The following is a 16,162-nucleotide window of genomic DNA, read 5'->3' on the forward strand; positions in this document are numbered from 1 at the left end:
CAAGGAAGTGACGCCACCACGCACTTGACGTTCACACCGGAAACGGCAACAAGCAGACGAGCGGAAATAACTTTTGGCTCGTTTTGGGAAACTTTTGCGTTGTTTTGGCGCACAGGTGCGGTTAAAGTTGTAAAGTTAGTGCAAAGGGCGTGTGTTTAGTGACATATTAACCGGTTTAAAAGCTGCAGAGAGTGATTACGGAGGCGGAAATGGCCGAAACGATTGAAAATGCAGATGTGGAACAGGTAAATAATGACTGGTGGCGCAAAGAATTTCATAACACCATTAAATTAACAGAGACACACAAAAAAATCTGAATATTTGGCTTATTATCATTTATTTTTATTAATCTTTTTACTGTACAGAAGGAACTTTAACTATAGTAAATGTTTTAAGAGAAGTTTGATTATTTAAAAGAATCTCTGCTGCAGACGTGGGTAAATATTAATAACTAGTTCATCTTGGCTCAGCCCCATGATAGAAATGTTGTTATTACTGTCCATAATTGTGACTGCTGCAACAAATATGAGTCAGAAATACTTTAATTTATCCCCAGTGAAATTATTATCGTTACAGACATGCAACCGACTAGCAAAAGAGTTGTCAAAAGTAGTCAAATCTAAAATGTATTGGTATTACAGTAAGAGTAAAATACAATAAATCTGTATTTCTGGCAGCTAAAACAATGCATACACAATTAACTTCTGAATATTGCATTAACATATCTGGCCTTCTTGATGATCCAATTGAGTCTTTTACATGAATCTATTAAATTATCTAATATTATCTGGTCTTTTAGCGTCTCTCGCCCGCAGACTGCTGCTCAAGTGTTTTGCGCAAGGACACAACAGCGCAGTGTACACGGAATAAAGCAGAATCGACTGTAGAACCCTGAAATGGAAGGCAAAGTTGAAGTAGACCATGATGCACATTCAGCATCAGACGTAGCTGCTGATTTGTTTCCGTATTTTGAGCTACAATTTTGAGTTTCCGCAGTAGAAAAGTCAGTTACATTTTGCATTTCTGACGGTTTGTAACAGTTTTTTTCTCACCTCGAAAATGTACTGTAGCGTGAATACCAATAAAGTGTGTAATATATCTGTAGGTGAAATAAAACGATTGTGAGGTCAACATTTCTGTAAGTATTTGTCCCGTAAAACTTGAATGAAGTTAAAAAACGACGGACATTCAAACCAAAGTTGAAACTGGTTTGGATCCACAGTCTTCTCCCGGAAAGGCAGATTTTTAGACGGTTTATTTTTACATTTCCACTCGAGCCGACCAGTCCATAAAAAGGAAGTGGCTGTGAACTGGAGACCTGTATTTGACTGAACACGCGTACCAAAGCCTGGCAAACACTACTATTACAACCACTACTGCAACCGCTACTTCTATAATACTGGTACTGCTGCTGCTGATTATTGTACTTTTCTCATTTATTCACTTGGTACAACAATTATAATCGTGACTACTTCATGACTATTAAAAAAATACAATATTTTTTTAAATGTTACACTCTAAAATACATGCAAACAGATTATTTCTATTTATTCAGACACACAAATAAATTGACCATTTCTGATTTTCAGCAAAAGAACCCTTCAATTGTAAATATTCTCCATCCAGTAGACAGCAGTAACAATATTTTTCCTTTATCTGGATAAAAATGCATTTAAACATTTAGAAATAAACTAGTTGACGAATAGTAATTTTTTTACAAATCTTTGACTAGTTATTTATTTAGTTGCAGCCCCATAATAACATTTGACTCTTAAAAAAAAGAAAAAGGCAGGATTATAACAAGCTGTAGATCACAAAAAATGCTTGATTATGAGCCTAAATTAAAGGTTAAAAGTTATCAACTGCTTTAGTACGGGCAGTAAGTAGTAAGAGTTAATTTATAATACAGAATGTTGTCGAGTATTTGCAGTGTTCCTCATCAGACTGTGGCATGAAGCTGGTCAAATTAAATAAAACCTTGTTGGTCTTTTGTGTGCCGGGCTTTATGGGCGCGGTCAGGTTTTGGACGTGTGTTAAAAATAGTCAAATTTCTTTGTTTTCTTTCGTCCAGGTCGGCGCTGAGAATGCCCTGGTGATCGCCGTCTCGCACGACGCAGTGTTCGGAGATGACGACGGGGCGCTCAGCAGAGCCGGCGACGGGGCGGTCAGCGGAGCGGGCCTGGCCTTCCCGCTGCTGCAGGTCAGAGGTCAAACGCAGCGGGCGGAAGAAGGTTAAAATGTGGAACTTGAGTTGCGTCGTTATTGCTGGTTTAGCTTTACTTTTATGGCATTGATTATTCATCCTGTTGTCTTAAAACAACTGGCGACACTTTTTACTATTTTTTCACTTTTCTATTAATAAGATTAGAAAATATGGTGAATAGGTGTACGTATGCTAACGCTAACACCTTCAGCTACATGACGTATGCTAACGCTAACACCTTCAGCTACATGACGTATGCTAACGCTAACACCTTCAGCTACATGACGCACAGACAGAACTGTGGTAAGTGTCTGGTATGTTAAAGGTCCCATAACATGCGAAATTGACTTTTCAGAGCTTTTAACCTTCTTACATTGCTATTTGTGCTTCATATTTGTACCCAGAGTGTTTTTTTGATTGATTCCCGCAGTGTTTAGCGATATTACAGACTATCTCCTTTCCTCGAATCTCCAAACTGACGGGGGGTGGCTACAAGACCGCGTCATAACCACAGGCACACGTCATCATTCCTCAGCGTCACGGGTGGGCGGGGCACACACGCGCTCTGAGACTACGTCACAGGTGGGCGGGGCACACACGCGCTCTGAGACTACGTCACGGGTGGGCGGGGCACACACGCGCTCTGAGACTACGTCACGGGTGGGCGGGGCACACACGCGCTCTGAGACTACGTCACGGGTGGGCGGGGCACACACGCGCTCTGAGACTACGTCACGGGTGGGCGGGGCACACACGCGCTCTGAGACTACGTCACGGGTGGGCGGGGCACACACGCGCTCTGAGACTACGTCACGGGTGGGCGGGGCACACACGCGCTCTGAGACTACGTCACGGGTTGGGCGGGGGAGCCAGATCGCTCTTCGCAAGGGTGGGGGCGAATATCAAACCAAGCCGTTTGCATTTCCGGGTTGGTGAGGGGGTCCAAGGTCTGGGTGATATTTCTTAACTATTATGTTAAGGGTGTTGCACAACACTTATTATTATCAATTATACACTTAGGATAGACTACGAAACGTGAAAAAAGCATGTTATGGCACCTTTAACGTAACATATGAACAGTTATTCAGATAACTATAGCATAAAGAACATGCTAACAAGTTTACCAAAGCATCAGTTTTACCCCAAATCACTAAATCCATTGAATTCTTCTTTCTCTGTGTCACTTCTAAACAACTCCACAAACTCCACAGGTAGAGGAAGTGCAGATTCTTCTTCTGCGTCGCTTAGAGCCTAGAGCGCCCTCTTGTGGTTGTCAGTGTGAAAATAACAAATAATATCACATATAAGCCGGCCAAAACTATGAAAAATACGGTACTTGCTTATAATATTCATACGACTCATATTAGCCCTAACGTGTCACGAAACACACCGTATCACGACAAAAACGCATCTTCCCAGCCTTGATATTCTTACGTTCCTCCTGCAGGCGGTGCAGAGTGTGAACGAGCGCCTGTCGCAGCTGAATCCGCCCGACGACTCCGAGTCCGTGCGGCTGAAGGTGGTTCTGGTCTGCGCACACAGAGTCCAGCAGCAGCAGCAGCAGAAAGACCAGGTCCAGAGCAGGGCCAGATCCCACGGTAACCTGCGCCGCATCACTGTCACACAGGAGCGTTCAGCACCAGGACACGGGACAGCAATCAGAATAACGTACAGTCGACCTGAAACGAACACGGCGCGCGTTGTTTATGTGTAAAAGCTCTTCACGCTGTGCTTTAGACCTCTTCAGACGTGTTCTTGAATGAATTTGACTTTTATGTATCCATATTTCAGTCTCAAATGTACATCTTGAATCTTAGTTTGTCAATTTAATCTAATATGTCAGGAAGGGACATATTTTTCCCCCCAATTTTGAGCCGCAGAATATGCAAAAAATACATTTATTGCGGCAATATCCCGAAACAGTATGGCACCATGTCCAAAGTTAAATGGCGTTGTGCTAAAATTATTTGTCTTTTTGTAAATTAAAGTGACAGATGACGTGTTTTTACGATTGTGAACTTCATTTAGTGTGTTTATACCTGTTGTACATATAAATGATAGTTTCACACCAATCGAGCAGGTATTTGTGGAGAAAACGTTGAAAAATGTGTCGAAAATGACAGGAAGTGACATCACACCAGGGACACTCATTCCAGTTTATGCAGAATTTACACAAAGAAACAGTACGTTTTCCGGCGACTCTGCTCGACTCTTCATTTCATCTCGTTTCTCGTTTCAGGTTTGCAGATCGACCGCTTCAGCTTTCCCCGCAAGGACGACTTCGCCGACAGTTTAGTGGCGAACAAAGTCCATCTTTTCGTGACGACGAACGCGAGCGAGGCTACGCGAGCGGCGGACAGAGGTCAGGCTTGTTTTTGTCCGGAGACTGTCACGGTCGAGCCTTTCTGTGCGATGGTTTGTGCACTTCTGTGGGCAGACGTAGAAGATGAGCCTGTAGCACGTTAGAGCTCAGATAAATGTGTAAATATAGACAAAATGAGTCAATAAAGGTCTAGGCACTAAAACACTACTTTATCTACTTTTCCTGGTTTAGACCAGGGTTTGGTCCTGGTTTAGACCGGGGTTTGGTCCTGGTTTAGACCGGGGTTTGGTCCTGGTTTAGACCGGGGTTTGGTCCTGGTTTAGACCGGGCTTTGGTCCTGGTTTAGACCGGGGTTTGGTCCTGGTTTAGACCGGGGTTTGGTCCTGGTCCGGGTTTGGTCCTGGTTTAGACCGGGGTTTGGTCCTGGTTTAGACCGGGGTTTGGTCCTGGTTTTGACCGGGGTTTGGTCCTGGTTTAGACCGGGGTTTGGTCCTGGTCCAGGTTTGGTCCTGGTTTAGACCGGGGTTTGGTCCTGGTTTAGACCGGGGTTTGGTCCTGGTCCGGGTTTGGTCCTGGTTTAGACCGGGGTTTGGTCCTGGTTTAGACCGGGGTTTGGTCCTGGTTTAGACCGGGGTTTGGTCCTGGTCCGGGTTTGGTCCTGGTTTAGACCGGGGTTTGGTCCTGGTTTTGACCGGGGTTTGGTCCTGGTTTAGACCGGGGTTTGGTCCTGGTCCAGGTTTGGTCCTGGTTTAGACCGGGGTTTGGTCCTGGTTTAGACCGGGGTTTGGTCCTGGTCCGGGTTTGGTCCTGGTTTAGACCGGGGTTTGGTCCTGGTTTAGACCGGGGTTTGGTCCTGGTCCGGGTTTGGTCCTGGTTTAGACCGGGGTTTGGTCCTGGTTTAGACCGGGGTTTGGTCCTGGTTTTGACCGGGGTTTGGTCCTGGTTTAGACCGGGGTTTGGTCCTGGTTTAGACCGGGGTTTGGTCCTGGTTTAGACCGGGGTTTGGTCCTGGTTTAGATCGGGGTAAAATGTGCTAAAGTAAAGTACAGCTACAAACACATTTGACACAGATTTTCACCAGAATTGTACTAAAACATTCACATAAACCTTGAATCTGTCTGTTTATAATCCTGGTGTTTCTGTGGTAGGAGTTCTGTCCGCTCTGCTGGACCCTGTGTCGGCCTGTGGACCCCCAGAGCAGCTCAGAGTTATGTTCTGTGGAGACTCCATCATAGACCCCAAGAGTCACCAGGCCGCACAGGTAAACAACCAGGCAGCGCAGGTAAACAACCAGGCAGCGCAGGTAAACAACCAGGCAGCGCAGGTAAACAACCAGGCAGCGCAGGTAAACAACCAGCCGCACAGGTGAACAACCAGGCCGCACAGGTGAACAACCAGGCCACACAGATAAACAACCAGGCAGCGCAGGTAAACAACCAGGCAGCGCAGGTAAACAACCAGGCCGCACAGGTGAACAACCAGGCAGCGCAGGTAAACAACCAGGCCGCACAGGTAAACAACCAGGCAGCGCAGGTAAACAACCAGGCAGCGCAGGTAAACAACCAGGCAGCGCAGGTAAACAACCAGGCAGTGCAGGTAAACAACCAGGCCGCACAGGTGAACAACCAGGCCACACAGATAAACAACCAGGCAGCGCAGGTGAACAACCAGGCCGCACAGGTAAACAACCAGGCAGCGCAGGTAAACAACCAGGCAGCGCAGGTAAACAACCAGGCCGCACAGGTGAACAACCAGGCAGCGCAGGTAAACAACCAGGCCGCGCAGGTAAACAACCAGGCAGCGCAGGTAAACAACCAGGCAGCGCAGGTAAACAACCAGGCAGTGCAGGTAAACAACCAGGCCGCACAGGTGAACAACCAGGCCGCACAGGTGAACAACCAGGCCACACAGATAAACAACCAGGCAGCGCAGGTGAACAACCAGGCCGCACAGGTAAACAACCAGGCAGCGCAGGTAAACAACCAGGCAGCGCAGGTAAACAACCAGGCAGCGCAGGTAAACAACCAGGCAGCGCAGGTAAACAACCAGCCGCACAGGTGAACAACCAGGCCGCACAGGTGAACAACCAGGCCACACAGATAAACAACCAGGCAGCGCAGGTGAACAACCAGGCAGCGCAGGTAAACAACCAGGCAGCGCAGGTAAACAACCAGGCAGCGCAGGTAAACAACCAGGCAGCGCAGGTAAACAACCAGGCAGCGCAGGTAAACAACCAGGCAGTGCAGGTAAACAACCAGGCCGCACAGGTGAACAACCAGGCCGCACAGGTGAACAACCAGGCCACACAGATAAACAACCAGGCAGCGCAGGTGAACAACCAGGCCGCACAGGTAAACAACCAGGCAGCGCAGGTAAACAACCAGGCAGCGCAGGTAAACAACCAGGCCGCACAGGTGAACAACCAGGCAGCGCAGGTAAACAACCAGGCCGCGCAGGTAAACAACCAGGCAGCGCAGGTAAACAACCAGGCAGCGCAGGTAAACAACCAGGCAGTGCAGGTAAACAACCAGGCCGCACAGGTGAACAACCAGGCCTCACAGGTGAACAACCAGGCCACACAGATAAACAACCAGGCAGCGCAGGTGAACAACCAGGCCGCACAGGTAAACAACCAGGCAGCGCAGGTAAACAACCAGGCAGCGCAGGTAAACAACCAGGCCGCACAGGTGAACAACCAGGCAGCGCAGGTAAACAACCAGGCAGCGCAGGTGAACAACCAAGTAAACAACCAGGCCGCACAGGTAAACACCCAGGTAAACAACCAGGCCGCACAGGTAAACAACCAGGCATCGCAGGTAAACAACCAAGTAAACAACCAGGCAGCACAGGTAAACAACCAGGCAGCGCAGGTGAACAACCAAGTAAACAACCAGGCCGCACAGGTAAACAACCAGGCAGCGCAGGTGAACAACCAAGTAAACAACCAGGCCGCACAGGTAAACAACCAGGCATCGCAGGTAAACAACCAAGTAAACAACCAGGCAGCACAGGTAAACAACCAGGCAGCGCAGGTGAACAACCAAGTAAACAACCAGGCCGCACAGGTAAACAACCAGGCAGCGCAGGTGAACAACCAAGTAAACAACCAGGCCTCACAGGTGAACAACCAGGCCACACAGATAAACAACCAGGCAGCGCAGGTGAACAACCAGGCCGCACAGGTAAACAACCAGGCAGCGCAGGTAAACAACCAGGCAGCGCAGGTAAACAACCAGGCCGCACAGGTGAACAACCAGGCAGCGCAGGTAAACAACCAGGCAGCGCAGGTGAACAACCAAGTAAACAACCAGGCCGCACAGGTAAACACCCAGGTAAACAACCAGGCCGCACAGGTAAACAACCAGGCATCGCAGGTAAACAACCAAGTAAACAACCAGGCAGCACAGGTAAACAACCAGGCAGCGCAGGTGAACAACCAAGTAAACAACCAGGCCGCACAGGTAAACAACCAGGCAGCGCAGGTGAACAACCAAGTAAACAACCAGGCCGCACAGGTAAACACCCAGGTAAACAACCAGGCCGCACAGGTAAACAACCAGGCAGCGCAGGTAAACAACCAATTAAACAACCAGGCAGCGCAGGTAAACAACCAATTAAACAACCAGGCAGCGCAGGTAAACAACCAGGCAGCGCAGGTGAACAACCAAGTAAACAACCAGGCCTCTGATATAATTTAGTGGGAAATAGTGAGTTTCCGTCTCCTGATGCGTCTTTGATTAAACAGGATGCCAAAGTTCGCCTTTGTTTATTGTATGAAACATTATCATTTGGACCAGAGCTGGGCACTACTCAGTTACATTTACAGTACTCTGTTACATTTACACTACTCTTACATTTACAGGCCTTGACCCTCTTTAACCTCTTTGATTTCTGGCGCAGGTCTTTTGGTCTCGACTGGGTCAAATCCGTCAGAGGTTCGGCGTGGCCGACAGTCCTCTCTCTCTGGTCCTGCTCTCCTCACACGGTGGCATTAGCGGCTGCCGCGGCGCGCTCCAGTCGCTCCGGACCGTCGGCCTGAACGCGGACGAGGCGTACTGTTTAGGGGGGTCGCCGCGGAAACCCCTGATGTCACTGCTGCGGCCCCACTTCCTGCTCGGGGCGCCGGAGGAGTGAAGTCGCCGGGACGGAGTCGAGCGACGCCACGGTTACGGACGTCACGATGTTTTAGAGTTACGATTTTTCACCATTATTGAGACCAACGGTGAAATCTTTAATTTTCTTTCATTCTCGTGGTCTGACGTGACTCTGTTCCTCGAGTTTCTGACTTCCAGCTTTACCAAATTAAACTTTCTGAAAGACAAATTAAAGTTAAAAGTGACAAAAACAGTCGTTATCATTAATATCGACTCTAAACATTTAAAATAGTCGTGTTTTGATAATCGCTGTCTGGACTCTAAAAACACTAAAACACAGAAAAAGACCTTATAACAAAGGCAGTTGCATTAATGAATCAAAATATAATTCACTATTTCCAATTTTCAGCAATAATGCACTTTATTTGTGAATATTCTCCATCTGAAATCTTTCAGTCGTCATATTTGAACATTTATTTAGTTAAAAATGGATTCTAAAAGTCTCAATGCAATGATTTTTTTTAACATATCTGGACGTAAGAAAGAAAAGGCACAAATGATTACTATTTGAATGATATTTCATCTCATGCAATTATGCAAGTATAAATGTCACAATATTTCATCTCTAAGCAGTCATTTTTTATCAGTGTAGCTACTTTTATATGTTTATGATAGTACAATCAGCAACCAGGTCTAATTTGGTACGCCAATGTTTAGTCCAGGTTATTTTTATACAAATTTAGGGTATCCTTTAATGACAGAACATTAAAACCAAGTAAAATATAAGCTCAAATAAGTCAGTTTACCATAATAGTTTGTAGGGCTTTTTGATGAGTAACTTTTTGTTGTTGTTGTTGTAAACATGAGACTTGCGTGTACATTACCTGGTGCTTTGGTTGCAGAGAAGCTTTGTCCAGCAGAGGGCAGAATGTGAGCACTTTAAACTCATTGTTTTTACACAGAGATGATATAAAGAAAAGTGCAGGTCAAACATCAATTAAAGAGATTTGATACAAAAACAGTTGTCCTTATTACCTGTTTCTTTGTATGTCCTGGTTTAGGTCTTGTTCAGCCTGGGTTTGGTCCTGGTTTAGCCTGTGTTTGGTCCTGGTTCAGCCTGGGTTTGGTCCTGGTTTAGCCTGGGTTTGGTCCTGGTTTAGCCCGGGTTTGGTCCTGGTTTAGCCTGGGTTTAGTCCTGGTTTAGCCCGGGTTTGGTCCTGGTTTAGCCTGGGTTTGGTCCTGGTTTAGCCCGGGTTTGGTCCTGGTTTAGCCTGGGTTTAGTCCTGGTTTAGCCCGGGTTTGGTCCTGGTTTAGCCTGGGTTTGGTCCTGGTTTAGCCCGGGTTTGGTCCTGGTTTAGTCCTGATTTGGTCCTGGTTTAGCCCTGGTTTAGCCTGGGTTTGGTCCTGGTTTAGCCCGGGTTTGGTCCTGGTTTAGTCCTGATTTGGTCCTGGTTTAGCCCTGGTTTAGCCTGGGTTTGGTCCTGGTTTAGCCCGGGTTTGGTCCTGGTTTAGCCCGGGTTTGGTCCTGGTTTAGTCCTGATTTGGTTCTGGTTTAGCCCGGGTTTAGCCCGGGTTTGGTCCTGGTTTGGTCCTAGTTTAGTCCTAGTTTAGTCCTGGTCTAGCCCTGGTTGAGTCCTAGTTTAGTCCTGCTTTAGTAGTATTTTTAATTTTCTCTTTATTAATAAAAGTAACAGTTGCTTTCATACATTTCCTGAACACAAAAACTTTTAATTATTGCCATTTAACACAGACATTAACAAAAAAATGCCAAATGTCTTCCTCAAAATTGCTCCAAACACACTTTAACTGACAAAGTGTGAAGAGTGACACACAAACAAGTCTAAAGTCCATCCACTAAAGTGACCACAAGCTTCATGTTGATATTGTTAAATACTTTGAATAACTTTCCCGATGACGTTAACTTCGAACTAAAGTCAGACGTGGCTGTTCTAGAGCGTCTTTGTCACTTGTGGATTCTGTTGGCGTCGCCGCTCGAGGTCGAGAGCTGCCAACGCTCTCGACTGAAGGTCGACGAGAACGCTCAGGGCCCAACTTTAGGAGAGAGATTTTTCAACTGTTCAATTCAGATCGAGATTGAGTTCAGAGGCGGGAGAAGCAGGACACAGGAAACCAAAGTATTACATTTGTTGTTTTTGTATACCATATTTTTTTTTTAAAGTGAATATTTAGAATATTGTCTACAATTAAAACCGCTCATGTTGTTTCAAGTGTAAAATAATTATCAACGTACTTGGGGGGCTGTAGCAACATAGGTACTGGGAACATAGGTACTGGGAACAAAGGTACTGGGAACAAAGGTACCAGGAAACGTAGGTACTGGGAACAAAGGTACCAGGAAACGTAGGTACCGGGGAACATAGGTACTGGGGAACGTTGGTACTGGGGAACGTTGGTACTGGGAACATAGTTACCAGGAAAGGTAGGTACCTGGCAACATAGGCACCGAGGAACACGGGTACAGGGAACATAGGTACTGGGATCATAGGTACCGGGGAACATGGGTAAGGGGAACATAGGTACAGGGAACATAGGTACCGAGGAACATAGGTACTGGGAACATAGGCAAGGCAAGGCAAGGCAAGTTTATTTGTAGAGCACATTTCATACACAAGGCAATTCAAAGTGCTTCACACAGCAGGAAAAATGCATTCAAATCACAAAGAAATTACAGAAATACAATAAAATTAACTAAATTAAAAATTATCAATCCAACTGATTTTCTAAACTAATAAAATCACAAACAAAAGAGAAGAGTGCAAAGAAAAAATCCCTTCAGTCATATGCGCAGCTAAACAAAACTGTTTTTAGCTTAGATTTGAACATTGTCAGAGTTGAAGCCTGTCTCACATCTTCAGGAAGACTGTTCCAGATTTTAGCTGCATAAAACTGAAACGCAGATTCCCCATGTTTTGTCCTGACTCTGGGCACCAGCAGGAGGCCGGTCCCTGAGGTCCTCAGAGTCCGAGATGGTTCATATGGCACTAACATATCCAATATGTACTTTGGTGCTAGGCCATGGAGAGACTTGTACACAAGCAGAGCTGCTTTAAAGTCTATTCTCTGAGCCACAGGAGCCAGTGCAGAGACCTGAGAACAGGACTAATGTGATCATACTTCCTGGTTCTAGTCAGGACCCGAGCAGCAGCGTTCTGGATGTACTGCAGCTGTTTTACAACTCGTTTGGAGAGGCCAGTGAGCAGGCCGTTACAGTAGTCTAATCTACTGGAGACAAACGCATGGATAAGTCTCTCTAAATCTGGTTTTGACACTATATTTTTGATTTTGGCAATGTTTTTTAGATGGTAAAAAGCTGCTGATGTTATTGATTTGATGTGGCTATTAAAGTTCAAGTCTGAGTCCATTACTACCCCCAGATTTCTAATTTGGTTTGTAGGTTTTAGAGCGAGACTCTGGAGGTGACCGCTAACACTTTCTCTTTGTTTCCGTGGGCCAAAAACGATTATTTCAGTCTTGTCTGAGTTCAGCTGGAGAAAGTTGTTTTGCATCCACACACTGATCTGTTGGATGCAGTGACAGAGTGAATCTACTGGTCCATAGTCACCTGCCGATAGTGAAACATAGATCTGAGTGTCGTCTGCATAATTGTGATAGGACACATTTTCATTGCGTATCAACTGACCTAACGGCAGCATGTAGAGGTTGAACAGAAGGGGACCCAGGACTGACCCTTGGGGCACTCCACAGGTCAGGGTCATGTGGTCTGAGACACAGCTACCAATTTCAACAAAGTACTTCCTGTCTTCCAGATAGGACCTTAACCAGTTTAGGGCAGTGCCAGTGATGCCCACCCAGTCCTCTAGTCTCTGTAAGAGGATCCCATGATCGACAGTGTCAAAAGCAGCACTCAGATCTAACAGAATTAAGACTGAGGCTTTGCCCGTGTCAGTGTTCAGGCGGATGTCATTTGTCACCTTGACAAGAGCAGTCTCAGTGCTGTGATGAGGTCTAAACTTGACTGAAAAACATCAAATGAGTTGTTTATTAAGAGGAAATCTGTGACTGTTGTAAACAACCTTTTCAAGGACTTTGCCCCAAAATGTCAGATTAGAGATGGGCCGGTAATGACTCAGTACTGCGGCATCAAGACTGCTCTTCTTTAGGAGAGGCTTTATGACCACAGTTTTCAAAGACATTGGGAATGTTCCAGATTGAAGCGACATGTTAACTATGTGAGTGAATGGTGCTAACAAACTGTTCAGCACAGACTTTAGAAATCTGGTGGGTAACACATCAAGGCAGCATGTAGATGAACTCAGACTGGTGATGATCTCATGGACAGTTTTGTCAGTTACTGGTGCAAAGTGAGTTAGCTCTAAGTGTCTTGGTGGTTTTAGGGTAATTTTTTGCATTGTGGGATTTATAGCATTTTTAATGCCCTGAACTTTGTCATTAAAGAATAATGCAAACTCATTACACTTGGATGTGGAAATGAGTTCTAACGGCAGCTGAGCTGGAGGTTTTGTTAATCTGTTTACTGTGGCAAACAGGACACGCGAGTTGTTACTGCAGCTTCCAATTATTTCAGAAAAATATCTTTCTTAAATATCTCTTTTTGAACCTGGAGCTTTGACTTGCGCCATTTCCGTTCGGCCCTGCGGCACTCCCTTTTCTGTGCCCTGACCGAATCATCATTTCTCCACGGCGCCTTCTGCTTATTTTTAACCATTTTAGCCTTTATAGGGGCGATGGTGTCCAGAACATTCAAAACACTAGATGTAACAGAGTTCAACAAATCATTTACATTAGAACATGAGACATTTTCAAAGTTTATCATTTCCATAAACAGTGCACCTGTGCCATCACTTATGTGTCTCCTCTGAACAACTGCAGGACCAACCGGAGGTTGGGGAGAAACAGACAGGTCAAAGAAGACACAGAAATGATCAGACAGAGCAACATCGATCACATTAACATTTGAAATATTTACCCCCTTTGTAATTATGAGATCTAGAGTGTGTCCTTTGCTGTGGGTGGGGCCTCTCACATGCTGAGTAAGACTGAAGGTTTCAAGGACAGCATCAAGCTCTTTAGCGTTTCTGTCACAAACATTATCAACATGCACGTTGAAATCACCTGTAATGACCAAACCATCAAAGTCTGTGCATATGACTGAAAGAATCTCAGTAAAATCATCAATAAAACTTTGGCAGTGCTGGGGAGGCTTGTATAAAACAAAGAAGAGAATGGATGGAGACCGTTTTAGCTCCATTTTAAAGGATACATACTCAAATGATGAAAACACCCCAAAAGACAACCTGCGGGTCATTATTTCATCTCTAAAGACAGCACAGACTCCACCCCCTTTTTTGTTTTCTCGTGTTTCAGATTCAAACTTAAAGTTGGGTGGAGCAGATTCTATCAGAACTACATTTCCTGTGTTTTTGTCAAGCCATGTTTCAGTTAAAAACATAAAATCAAGATTATAAGAAGAAATAAAATTATTAATTAAGAGAGATTTGTTACATAAGGATCTGACATTTAGCACAGCAAGTTTCAGACTAGTTTCAGTGAGACTGGGCTTTATCTTTTCACAGGGAATATGAATCACATTTCTCAGATTGGGCCTGACTCGCATTTTGTTTTTCCATCTCTGTGATGATGTGACTACAGAAATAGCACTAGGGGGGGCTCTTTTTACATAGGGCCCCGGGTTGGTTTGATTTTTAATGTGACAATAAGTCACGGCAACGCTGAGACCCAGTGCATCCTAGCTATGGGAGATACCAGGTAAGGGGATCATAGGTACCGGGGAATATAGGTACTGGGAACATAGGTACCGAGAAACATAGGTACTGGGAACATAGGTATGGGGATCATAGGTACCGAGGAACATAGGTACTGGGAACATAGGTACCAGGGAACATAGGTACTGGGAACATAGGTATGGGGATCATAGGTACCGAGGAACATAGGTACTGGGAACATAGGTACCAGGGAACATAGGTACTGGGGAACATAGGTACTGGGGAACATGGGTAAGGGGAACATAGGTATTGGGAACATAGGTACTGGGAACATAGGCACCAAACACGCGACTAAAACGTGCTAAAACAAGCGCGTTCTGTTGTTGTTGTTGTTGTTGTGTTGGTGCTATTGTCAAACCACTCATTTTGTGTTAAACATGTTGAAGATCTCCATTGCAAAAGCACAGGTCGTTCGTTCAGAAATATAAATATTTAAACCAAGTTAACCCTGTTTTCAGCTCAGTATTGATTAAGGTTTGCGGCGACAGCGCTGACCTCCAGCACTCTGCCCCTTCTTCTTCACCTCCGCCTTCCTCCTCGCTGCTGCAAAAACAGAATATTTACACAACTCAAACCAATGTGGAGCGAGAATATTTGTTGGTTTGAGAAGTTTGATTCATTTACAGTTTGCATGTAGTCAATGTCTGTGTCTCACTGCTTTTCTGCATCATTTAAGTGCAATTTCATACCAAATTTCTTACATTTTTTTAAACCAGTCCAAAGATATAGACCTTCATATCCATAATCTGGGACATCGGAGTCGCATTCATGAGTTTGATGCTTGTGCAATGCCATGTGATCCTGACAGGATAGCACAGCATGAAATGAGGATGAGACTGAGGAATGACATACAGTAAATTGTCGCGAGCCAGATTCAAACCATGACACATTTGCTATTTACTCAACCACGACCGGCACTATTATTTATTTTATTTATTTTATTTATTTTATTTATTTTATTTATTTTATTTATTTTATTTATTTTATTTATTTATTTTATTTATTTTATTTATTTTATTTATTTTATTTATTATTGTTATGTTACTATTATTATTATTAATATTTATTATTATTATCTTTATTTATTTATTTAATACATTAATTGTTGTATTATTATGTATTTATTTCATTTTAGTATTATCATATTTATTATCATTATTATCATTATATTTATTTATGTATTTACTTCGTTATAATAATTTATTCATTTTATTCTTCTTTTTTCTTTGAAAAAAAATATATTGTTAATTTAATTGCACCACGTTTGTTGCATGGACTCCAGGAAGAAGAGCGGCTCTTTCACGGCTAATGGAAATCACAATAAACACATTTTCTTCCATATTTCTTCCACAATGCGCTCATTCTTTGCTTAAATGGAGACAATAACAATCAGCCTGATAATGGGCTTTCTAGGTCAACTTACAATGAGAAAGTCCTTTAACAGTCAAACAATAATATCTATTATGTTAACTGCTTCAGCGGGAAATACAATACAATACAATACAATACATTTAGCCGCTTTTATCTCCAGCGTGCGTTATTATCGTGATGCAGTGTGACTCGGTTTGTCTCTGCGAGTGACATGATTAAAGGCCTTCTAAATAAGACCATTAAAGGTCCCATAACATGCAAAATCAACTTTTCAGAGCTTTTAACCTTCTTACATTGCTATTTGTGCTTCATATTTGTACCCAGAGTGTTTTTTTGATTGATTCCCGCAGTGTTTAGTGATATTACAGACTATCTCCTTTCCTCC

General features: G+C 44.3%; 1 protein-coding gene across 1 annotated transcript; it reads left to right on the top strand.

The window, feature by feature from the left end:
- The first annotated feature begins 55 nt into the window (after positions 1 to 55).
- LOC140349098 (cytosolic 5'-nucleotidase 1A-like) lies at positions 56 to 9,606 on the top strand. Its single transcript, XM_072435319.1, has 6 exons — positions 56 to 245; positions 2,072 to 2,200; positions 3,651 to 3,801; positions 4,443 to 4,565; positions 5,675 to 5,787; positions 8,427 to 9,606. Exons 1-6 carry the CDS (start codon positions 210 to 212, stop codon positions 8,658 to 8,660), a joined length of 786 nt encoding a protein of 261 aa, XP_072291420.1. The 5' UTR covers positions 56 to 209; the 3' UTR covers positions 8,661 to 9,606.
- The last annotated feature ends 6,556 nt before the right edge of the window (positions 9,607 to 16,162 follow it).

This window comes from Eucyclogobius newberryi, unplaced genomic scaffold (genome assembly GCF_026437365.1).
Source record: "Eucyclogobius newberryi isolate DKJ021-1_F unplaced genomic scaffold, fEucNew1.0.hap1 SCAF_7, whole genome shotgun sequence".
NCBI lineage: Eukaryota > Metazoa > Chordata > Actinopteri > Gobiiformes > Gobiidae > Eucyclogobius > Eucyclogobius newberryi.